The sequence below is a fragment of the Chinchilla lanigera genome, unplaced genomic scaffold (assembly GCF_000276665.1).
Source record: "Chinchilla lanigera isolate Chin_1 unplaced genomic scaffold, ChiLan1.0 scaffold00083, whole genome shotgun sequence".
NCBI classification, from domain to species: Eukaryota; Metazoa; Chordata; class Mammalia; order Rodentia; family Chinchillidae; genus Chinchilla; species Chinchilla lanigera.
The window spans coordinates 2,725,795-2,737,168 of NW_004955484.1; the positions used below are offsets into that span (position 1 = coordinate 2,725,795).

General features: G+C 51.3%; 1 protein-coding gene across 1 annotated transcript in view; it reads left to right on the top strand.

The window, feature by feature from the left end:
- Positions 1-701: 701 nt before the first annotated feature.
- The window catches only part of Fa2h (fatty acid 2-hydroxylase), a 49,268-nt gene continuing 38,595 nt past the window's right edge, over positions 702-11,374 (top strand). Inside the window, exon 1 of the mRNA XM_005403456.2 lies at positions 702-1,101. Coding sequence (XP_005403513.1) covers positions 832-1,101 — 270 coding nt within the window. The 5' untranslated portion in view covers positions 702-831. The remainder of the gene's footprint in view (positions 1,102-11,374) is intronic.

Below are 11,374 nucleotides of genomic sequence, written 5' to 3' on the forward strand. Positions count from 1 at the left end.
CAACAACGAGATGGAGCCTGGAAAGTTTTCATAAAAAAAAAAAAAAAAAAAAAAAAAAAAAAAATGAATACTGTCTTTGGTTCCAATGAAACTTTGCCTACAAAAACAGTGGCCAGACACCCCCTCCCAGCCACTGCCCAGGAGTTGGCAATATGATTTTTAAAAATTCATACGTATCTAAAATACACAAAACAAGCTTGCCGTTTCAGTCTGTGTACAGTTCAGTGCCATTAAACACGTTCACACTGTACAATGAGGCAATTCTCTGAAGTAGTACATTAAACTATTATACGTTGTGATTCCCAAGTTTTGAGGTGACACCTTAAATTTTACACCTGAAGCAAGAGTCTCCCTCGCTTTATTTAGATCCCCGCCCTGCTTGTCCCTCTCCTTGGTCCATCCTGGAGACCGGGATCCAAGATTTCTCCCACGGAATTGCCACGGAAGGGTTACTTTTGCGGCGATCAGGTCACCGAGGATGTCCCTCCAGCCACCCGCGACGGAAAGCCCCGCCCCGCCTGCGCTCTCCCCCTCCCCCCGCGACGGGACACACCTGGCGGGCACGCCCTCTACCTGCCCAGGGCCACCTGGTGGGCGAGCACCGCGCCTGGCCAGCCCCACTCGGGTCCTGCCGGACCTTCCCGCCGGCCAGTGAGGAGGGACCTCGGGCTCCGGCCTCGAGGAGCGGCCAATGGGAGCGCGGCATGCAAATGAGCAGGTGCGGTGGCGGCCGTCCCGTTGCGGCTGCCCCGGCTCCCGAGATGTTAGAGGCGCGCCGGGCGGCCGCGGAGCAGACTGCGGGCTGCGAGTTGCGAGCTCCGCTGTCCGGCCATGGCCCCCGCTCCGCCCCCCGCCGCCTCCTTCTCGCCCGCCGAAGTCCAGCGGCGCCTGGCGGCCGGCGACTGTTGGGTCCGCCGCGGGGCGCGCCTCTACGACCTCACCGGCTTCCTGCGGCACCACCCGGGGGGGGAGCAGCTGCTGCGGGCTCGGGCCGGTCAGGACGTTAGCGCCGACCTGGACGGACCCCCGCACCGGCACTCGGCCAACGCACGCCGCTGGCTGGAGCAGTACTACGTGGGAGAGCTGCGAGGCGACCCGCAGGTGGGCACAGCCGGGGACGCACACCCTTGTCTCCCACCCGTCCCCCGGGACCCTCCCCCCGCTCCCGGCGAGCCCCATCACCTGTCCTGAGGAGGAGGCCAGGTGACAGCCTCCGCCCCCCGCCCTCCCTCCGCTCCCTGTCCTCCCGGTGGCAGGCTCCTGTCCCGCCGCCATCCTCCAGCTCTTCCACCGCCGCGTCTCCGTCCTCCGACCTTTTCCTTCTGCAGCCCCTGCCCCTGACCACTTAGATCCCCGTTTCTGGTCCCCGCACCCCACACGCCCAGTCTTTCCCTTCCTCTTTCCTTATCAGCCTCTCCCTCTTTGCAACTGGTCTGTTTCTGTTTGAATAATAGTTGCAGGGTTCACCGCTCCTTCCCTCCCATCCCTCCTCATCCTGCTTCCGAGGAAGGAAGCCTTGCCAGTGAGCTCGGGTCCCCGGGCGGCGTTGGTGAGGGAGGAGGCCGGCCAGTGGCACAGTGCGCGCTGTGTCCTCCGACCCCTCAGCCCTCCCTTTATTTCTTGTCTTCTACGATGGCGTGGGTGTAGTAGAGTGAAATGCAAGGCATTCGCCACTTCTGCACAGGAAAAGGGATTAGCACTTTGAACCCAGACTGTACGCTAAGCCACATGCTATTTAGGGTTGGGGACAGGCTCATTGTGTATATAAATCTTCAACAGATCTTTGGTTTGGTTTTGTCACCCCATTTTAGGGTGTGGAAACTGAGGTTCAGAGAGGCTCTGTAAGTCTCCAGTCAAACAGCTTGTTAGTGGAAAAGCCAAGGAAGGGTACTAGACTCTGATATCAACACTGTCCCTTCCCCTGTCCCTTCCCCAAGGATCAAGGCAGGGGGCGAGGTCTCCCCCAGCAGGCTGGGGCTCTGCTCCCGAGACCTGGCTGTCAGATTGGTGACATGATGCTGGAGCATGAGCCAACAGGTGTTTCTTTATTCAGTTCTTGCTGTAGGTGCTTTGCAACCTTTGGATGAAAAGAATGGCATGGTGGGTCCTGGCAGGCCGTCCTGCCGAATTCTGCATCTTTCCTCAGTACCTTCCTTGGCTCCTGACTGGGCCAGAAGGCTCAGAAGCAGCAAAGAGGAAACATACTCATCTCAGGACAATTATTTAATTACTTGGTGCCATCAGAGTCTGGATGGTTGAGGAGAACGCTTTTGAGAAAATAGCATTTCTGCCGCGCACTAGTTGATGGATAAAGCTCGGCCAGGCAGAGTGGTGGGAAGAACATTCCAGCGTCGGGAGAGCCCCTGAAGGGGAAGAGCTTGGCACCGTTAAGGGACAGAAATAAAACCACAGTGAGCAGAGGCTGGTGGGCGAGGAGAGGCTGTGGGAGGGGCCAGAGGTCAATTGCAGCCACTCCGGATGGGAGCAGGGGCGTGGCCGAGTCAGATTTGCATCTTTGGAAGGGTATTCTCGCTACAGTGCGAGGAAGGGCTGAGGGAGTCCCAGTGGGTGGGAGGAGACAGGTGAAGGCCGTGCAGAGCTGGAGGTGCGGCTGTGCGGGTGGGGCAGGGAGGGGTTCGGGAGGCCACAGAAGGAAAACACATGGGTATTCTGCAATGGGAGGTTGATGATCAGTGTTGGGTCCTGCTGAGGCAGTAGGAGGTTCACAGAGAAGAGAACCTGGGTGCAGAGAGTCACAAGTTGGGGTCAGAATGCCAGACACTGCCAGGCTTGTGTCGGCTCTTGGGCCCCAACCTGAGTTGTAGCTGTGTCCTGTCCCCACAAGCCTTGGGATGTGGCCTGTCTTCTCAGTGTCACGCTGAATGTCCCCCCGCCCCCCGCCAGCTGCCCGCCTCCCAGCTCTGCCATCCACCCAGCAGCAGGGTGTGGTTTTCCTTTGCTTTACTTGCCTGGCTCCCAGGTAGGACTCAGGGGGGAGACTGAGTCCACGTTTGCTTCATAGCCCTGCGTGCCGCTGTCGCTGAACAATCTTAATGTTGTCAAGTTGTAGGCATCCTTATTTCTGTGCCCCAACCTGAAGACATGTAGAAAACTTCAAACTGGCCAGGTGTGGTAATGCACATCTATTATCCCACCACCCAAGAGGCTGAGGCAAGAGGATGTCTGTGAGTTCACTGTGAGCCTGGACGACGTATTGGGTCCAAGGCCAGCCTGAACTACAAAACCCAGACTCTGTCTCACAAGCTCAAACCAGAAAAGAAAGCATGGAAAAAAGCTGAAAACTAACAGTGCACCTGCAACTTGACCAGTGGCCACAGTTGTCCCACACTCCAGTTGCCTAGCAGCTTCTGTCAACAGAGTTCTCTGGGGGCGCTGGGAATTTAGCTCAGTGGCAAAGTGCCTGCCTGGCAAGTGCAAGGTCATGAGTTCGAGTCCTGGTACCAGAAGAAAAACAAAAAAACAAAACAAACAAACAAAAAAAAAAAAACAGAGTTCTCTGGGAACCAGGACAAGGTTCTCTTTAAATTAGGGGAGAGGGCAGCCAAAGGAGAAGTCCAGGCTGGGTATCCCTTTAGAGAGAGCCGTGGGTAGAGACAGCGCCAATTGTGTTTCTCTAGCCGAGCCCTGTAGCACCCCTTACTCTGCTTTTGCCACCTCTCTGCCCTCCCACTGGACCAGCTGAGGTGACAGCCCCACTCCTGGAGCATGGCAGGCAGGAGGGAGGTGCCCTGGGCCAGCTGGGGGGTTGGGCGCTTATTCTGAATGACGCCCCCAAGGACCCTTCTTCCCTAGATTAGTCCTGGGATAGGAGCACCCTGGGTCTCTTCCCAGGGAGAAGATCTGTTCCGTTTACTTCCCCCGTCCCCCACTTCACCACACCCCTCTGTGTACGCGCTTACACACTCACACTCGTGCAAAGGCACAGACACAGAACAAGTCAAACTTGTTTGTGCTAACAGATCACGGGCAGGATGACGGGACACGAGGCTGCTGTGACTGGGCCCTGCACAGGGACGCTAAACTGCCCAAAGGGAAGAGCCGAGGCTGAGTCTCTTGTCATTGCGCCCCGGCCTCAAGGGACAGTGGGTGCTCACCCTGAGCAGGAAGGGCAGTGTTCTTCCACTGTGGGCCTGACTGCAGCACACTTACTGAGCTATGCCTAGCATTAAAAAAAAAAATCAAGAGAAAGACCAGGAGAGGACTTTGGGTCTAAACTTTCTCCCAAGGCCATAAGTACTGTGTTTCCCAGACCGTGGTTACTCCTGAGTCACCACCACACTTCCCTCTGATTGTCAGACCACTTGAACTATTATATTTAATGTTTATCTGTAGATTGACTCACTTTTTATTTTACCCCTTCCTCACCCTGGGCAATAAGACCAGGAAAATCACAGGGTTTTGAATGCTTTAAATGTACAACTATTAAAATAATAAATGTATATCTTTGTGCATTCCCTAAAATCATCTTGGGCACCACCAGCAGGGTAGAAATGGCACTTTGGGAACTGTGCGGAGCAGGGCTTTAGCATCGTGATGTTCAGTGGATTGTTTACTGGGTTAGAAAGAGATGAACATGCAGGTGCACAAAGTGTGAATGTGCATTTTTCTGGTGAGAGAGCCACAGCTTCCACAGCAGTGCATTTGGGGTCCTTTCTCAACTCCAAACTGTCACCAAGGGGATCACTACTGTTTGAGAGTGACTCATCACACATGGACCCAGAGGGGTCTTATCCAGCAGCACTGTTTGAGACCCCCTCAGGGGAGGCGGGCCTCGGGGCCACCACCCTGGGGTTCCCCACCATCCACAGGTCCTAATCCCACAGCTCAGATAAAAGGTGATGCCTGGGGAGCTTGCTAAATCCCCACTGCTGCAGCACAGGGCTAAGTCCGCCAGCTGAAGAGTGAGGCCAGCCTGGGCTTTGAGGGGGCTTCACCGCCATGCCTGCCTGGACATCAGCAGCCGCCGTCCTTCCCCAGGGCCACCTAGCAGAGCACTCAGGGTCCCTGTGGCCCTACACCCACCCTGGAGTAAGCGCAGGGCCCAGAAGCGCTCCCAGTGCCACCCCAGAATTCAGTGAATGGTTTGGAGGCCCAGAACTGGGGGGATAGGAGTCAGGAGTTAAGGTTCTCTGGGGGAAATACAAAGAAAAAAGTAATCGTCCCTGGAAGCATCCCCAGGAAGAACCCAGACCGATGCCCGTGTAGCACCCTTTCCTGATTTCCTGTTCCTCACCGGACCGTGTGCGGCCCTCGTTTACTCAGACAGAGCGTGCTAAGCACCGTGTACTCTCTGGAACCCTCAGTGCCCGGAGCCAGCGCTGCACGGTACGCAGCCTTCACTTCCGGAAGCTGGCCCCGGCTCTCGAGCACGCTGACCAGCGCGCCTCCTTGCTGCTCTTTCCTCGCCTGGTTTCTGGGTGCCCTACTGTGGGTTTCTGCCTGAATTCATTTTCTCCTGGTGCCCTAACAAGAGCCCACAGGCTCAGTGGTTTAAGGCACACGGATGAATTCTCTTACGGTCCTGCAGATCAGAAGGCAGAAATGAGTGGGCAGGGCAGGGTTCCTTCTAGAGGCTCGAGAACCTGTTTTCTCGCCCTCTTCACCTTCTAGACATTGCATGTGTACCGTGGCCCACGGTCCAGCCAAGGCACTCGCACCCGGCGCCCCTCGGCTTCCATTGTGCAGCTCCCACTCTGACCCTCCTGCCTCTGCCTTCCGCCTCATGTGCTGGTGATGACACTGGCCACGCCCTCCTCACCCGGGGTCGTCTCCCCGTCTCCTTCCCCGGAGCCTTCATTTAAGAGCAGCTGCCAAGGGCTGGGGATAGAACTCAGTGGCACAAGCGCCTGTCTGGCAAGCGCAAGGTCCTGAGTTTGATCCCCAGTACCGCAAAAACAAAGAGCAGCAGCCAATTTGGGACAAGCGAAGTAACTCATGTGCGGCGGTTCCAGGTATTGGGACACGGACCCTAGAAGGGCAAGGGAGGACAACAGCGCCTCCCAGAGGCGGTCACTGTCCTAACCCTGCCCCCTTGGGCTGCCTGGGGCTTTCTCCCAGCCGCATATACAGGGAAGTGTGCGCTGGGCTGGACCGCCTCCTTTACTGGGAGATTGGCAATGCTTTCCTAACTCTTGTTTTGTTTTGCTCTGCTCTGCTTTGTTTTTGAGACAGTGTCTCGCTATGTAATCTAGACTGGCCTCAGACTCACTCTGTAGCCCAGATTGGCCTCAAACTCATGGCAATCCTCCTGCCTCAGCCTCCCGGGTGCTGGGATTATAGGCGTGCACCACCATACTTGTCTTACTTTTCTAACTCTTACCAGCAACTGCCTCCATTGCCTGCCTTGTCCTAGAATTTGCACAGGCAGTTGAAGGGAAAAATTGCAGAGTAACTTAGAAAAAGAAAAGTCAGGGACTTAGATGACCTCTGGTCTGCAGGAGCCCCTTTAGCCTCCTTTCTGGAAACTCTTCCCCATTCCTGTGCTACTTTGGCCAGAGCCCTGTTATTGTCATTCTTGTAGCAGCCTCCTGGCCAGTCTGCGCCCCATTTCCTGTGACACTTTCTGAAGAGAGCGTGATTATGTTAGGGTAGTGTTTCCAAGTCTGCAATGGCTCCCCCTTGCTGTAGCCGGTCCGTCCCTCTCAAATGCTTCTTTCCCACATGCATCCTCCTCCCTTCCTCACCTAGAACTGTTGTTCCTTCTGCCAGCCCCTCGTAGCTCTCCACCCAGACCTGCTTTACTACGCTCATACCCTTCCCCCCTGGGGAATGTATTTTCACCAGGTCTCGTTGTCTCTATAATGTTGTCATGGAGTCGGAAACTCTGAGGGGATGGAGGTGGTGTTTGGTTCACCTGGATTTCTCTAGGACACCCTGATGTACCAGCACACACCAAAGGGACTGAGAAATATTTGTGTAATGAGTGAATGAGCTGGTTGGAAAATTGAGCTGTGTGCATAATTTAAAAGGTGGCAATACCAGGATACACTAGATGCTTCATGAATTAAACAATTAAAAATATCTTTCCTTTTTTTCTCTCTCTCTCTCTGAGAGAGGGTCTCACCACACAGCCCAGGCTGGCCTCGAGCTTGTGACAATCCTCCTGCCTCAGCCTCCCAAGTACTGTGGCTACAGGTGCAGCACCACACCTGGCTTCTTTCCTGTATCTTTATTAACTATAAGGGCTGGGATTTGACTGAAAGGAGGGAGGGCTGGCAAGAGAGTCATTCACTTCTGCTTTTGCCTTCAGTGGGTGGAACATATTCCTCCCGGGATGCTGCAGTTCACTCCCCCAAGGAGTTCCAAAAAGGGACAGAGCAAAGTTGACCATGCAAAACTCCAGCCAAGAGCCTGCCTTGCTCCTAGGGCTCTCTTCCTGTGGCTCTCAGTGCTGGGTGATGTGCATGACCCAAGCTATCCTGTTTACTTCCAGCCCTATTTATTTTCTCATGGTGACTTTTTGTGCTAATTTCTCTAACGCTTGTAGTCTCAGAACAGGGCTTTCCAGGCTTTTCTAATTGCTATTCATCTGAGGTGGGCAGCAGCTACCCACCTGCTCTTCTCCCGGATAGAAAAGGAGCTCAGGCATAATTTTAAAATCTGAGAACAACAAACTTGATATCAAAGCACAGAGAAAGCATAGAAGTGAGAAAAGAAACTTCACACTCTGAGGCTTCTATTCTGAAGCATTACTCCATTTTTTTTTTTAAAGGAGGAAAGGTTTATTTAGCTCAGTTTGTAAATGTTTCGGTCTTTAATCAGCTGGCTTCAAGGCAAGGTGGTGTGGCAGGAGGGCAACAGCTCACGGAGATGGAAAACAGCAAAAGCAACAAGAGAGAGGATGAGATAAGCCTCCTTCTGTCCTTCTGTCCCTTATATTGTTTGCAGGGTACCCACCCTAGGGCAGGTGTAGCACTCACACCCTTAATCCCAGCATTGCCCTTAGAAATCAGTCACACACTCTAGATTCAGCTACCTCCAAAAAAGCCCCATCTACTGTATGAGGCTTCAGGGGGACAACCAGACACAAACCATAACATTCCAATGTTTATATAGTTATCCAAATACTTTGGTTTCTTACCTGGATAATATATGGCAAGGGTGTTGTTGTTGTTGTTTGTGATACTGGGGATTGAACTCAGGGGCCTTGTGCGCACTTTTTAAGAAGCAGTACCAGCCAGGGGTGGTGATGTACATGCGCCTATAATCCCAGAACTCTGAGAGGCTGAGGCAGGAAGATTATAGATTAAACCCAGTCTGAGCAAATTAATGACTTAATGAGACCTTGTCTCAAAATAGAAGAATAAAATCAAAGCCAGGCATGCTGACATAGGCCCGTAGTCCAGGCACTCGGGGTGGCTGAGAAGGGTGGATCACCATGAGTTTAAGGCCAGCTAGGTCTACGTGATAAGTTCCAGGCCAGCCTGAACTACATAACGAGACCTTGTCTCAAACATTTTTTAAAAAAAAAATAAATAAAATTAAAAATAAAAAAGGTCTGGGTTCCATACCCAGTGCCATAAATAAATAGACAAACAAACAAATGCACCAGATAAGGAAATTTGAGGGAATTTGCTTTAATATATTTGAACTACAGTGCATATGAGATGTTTTAAAGTCCTGTTCAAGGAAGCTGATGGCCAGAAATTCCATCGCAAGTACACGTGATTACGTAGAATGAGCCAAGCAAACCACAACAAACTTGGTTGATAATTACCTAAGTGAATTAGTCATATTTTTTCCTATGAAAGGAAGAATAGGTAAGAGTTTTCCTTTCTACATCCTCCTGTGTCCAGTAGGATCTCTTTGCATTGCTTAGCATTGTACAAAACTGGGTTTCCCAATGGACAAGGGAATCGAGGGTTTTTAGAAGATTTTTAGGAATGGCTGATATTTCCATTAATGAATTCTTAAACAGTCTATAATCTGGGTAATAATGATTCTTTTTTAATTTTTTGTTTGTCTTTTTGAGACAGGGTCTTGCTGTGCAATTCAGGCTGGCCTTGAGCTCACTTTGTAGCCCAAACTGATCTTGAACTCACAATGATCCTCCTGCCTCAGCCTCCCGAGTGCTGGGATTACACGCATGCGCCACCATGCCCAGCTGGGTAATAATGAAAATCTATGAAATGGTGCATCATTTACTCACAAAGAGCAAAGAAAGCTGACAAATTTTTAAATTAGTTCAGGAGCTTCTCTGAGCCGGGCGTGGTGGCACATCGCTTTAGTCCCAGAACCCCAGAGGCTGAGAGAGATGGATCGCCGTGAATTTGAGGCCCCCCCTTGGGGTACATAGTGAGTTCAAAGCCAACCTGAGCTACGTAGTGAGACCCTACCTCAAAGCAAACAAACAGAAAGACCAACTCTCAGCTCTCCGAGATTACTGCTGGGGAGGCTTAAGGAGCTCCTACACTGGGTGGAGTGGACCAGCTTCTACGGTCCTGTATCCTCCAAGTCAGGGAAAAAGCGGAATAGCCTGGCTTCATGGATGCTTTCTCTTTCCCAGGCAAGTCCTCCGGAGCCCCAGGGGTAACAGCCTAACTTGGCTGGACATAGGGTGCTATGAAAAACATTCAGCTGTTCCTTGAATATAAGTAGAAGACAGATTGAATACTAGGCTAGAAGTTCACATAAACTGGGTCTACCTTGGATGATGATGCAAATTTCAGAGACAGTGAGGCTAGGGGTTGACAGAAGGGAATTGTTTTATCTCTAAAAATAGAAACTGAACGGTACAGTTGTGCATGGCTGAAAAACAGGAAGGTTTTAAGAAGCGCATCGCTAGTGACTTGTGCAGGCACCGAAGCAAGAGTGTACACAGACCAAAGTTGCCTGACACAGGTTATTGCTTGTTTAACGACCTACTGTCCAACGACTGTTTGGACTTACAACCAGGGCACACTGTTTGGACTTATGACCTGCTGCTCAGATTTATTTATTTTTCATAATGAGGATGCAGTCTATCTCTCTTTTTTCTACGGTTCTGTACATCTTGTTTTTTGGGTTTTGTTTTTTTTTTTCAATTTTGGTTTTATGAGACAAGATCTCATTCGCTATGTAGTTTAGGCTGCCCTTGAACTTACTATGTCAGCTAGGCTGGCCTCAAACTTTCAGTGATCCTCGTGCTTCAGCCTCCTGAGTGCTGGAATTACCAACATGCCCCACCATGTCTGACCTATATACCTTGTTTATAGAGTCTCAGTGTCTTTTTTTCTGAGCAGTACACCTTGTTTACACATTACTAAAATGTTTGCCAATTGTACTAAAGAGCATAGTACTATGGTTTTATGTTGTTATACATTACAATACTTCGTGTAAGAGTTATACAAATAAAAGCAAGTTTCCTTTGACCATTTCTTTGTTCTGAATATTATAATGGGCATACTAGAGACAATTCCTCATTTAGGAATAATGGGTAACCACTTCGTGTCTGACAACCTAGTTGCAGGACCTGAACTCAGTCGTTACATGAGTCATGTCTTATAGTCCTACAGGACTACCTTCCTGTATGCCAGAAATACTGTGCAGGGCGTGACTGCTTTCAAGATGAGGGATTGCAATTGTGGGTCAGTTCTTAAATCAAGCAAGTCATAAATAGCATTGCTTTATGCGCGTGTTGGTTTTTCTGGCAAACTTGTATGAAAGCCCAGTGTGACCTTCTGACCTTCGCTTTGGATGCTCACAGCATGATCAGCTGCCTAAGGGTTGGGGTCTCTCTTGATCCTTTAGGATCTGCATCCTGTTACATTGCACCCTGTCAGACAATAGCGACCTCCAACCCCTCGCGTGAGATCACCTTGCCAGATGAGCCGGGCTCACGGGAAAGGAGGTGGTCCGGGCACGTGAGAGGGGGCTAACTTTCCACGTCATCACCTGGTCTTGAATACTGGCATGTTGCTTCCCTTTGTAACATAAATTTTCAAGGACTTGGGTGACGGTGATCCTTGTAGAACCAATAATAATGTTAACTTTGTATAAGGGCTTACACTTTTTCTGAAATATTTCCCTTAGATTTCCATTTGAACTGTGTTTGGGGGTTTTGTTTGTTTGAGACAGGGTCTCGATATGTATGTAGTTCAGGCTGGCCTTGAACTCACTGTGAAGCCCAGGCCGGCCTGGAACTCCTGAGTGCTTGAACGACAGGTGTGCGCCGCCATGGCCGGCTGAACTCTTAAAGTAGGTGGGGCACATGTAGGAGCTGGTAGCTCAGAGAGACCTGGAATCTGGCTCTCCAGTAACCAGTGTTAACCAGAAACATGACTGCGGGGCTGGGGATTTAGCTCAGCGGCAAAAGCGCCTGCCTGGCAAGCGCAAGGTCGTGAGTTCGGTTCCCGGTACCGGAGAAAAACCAAAA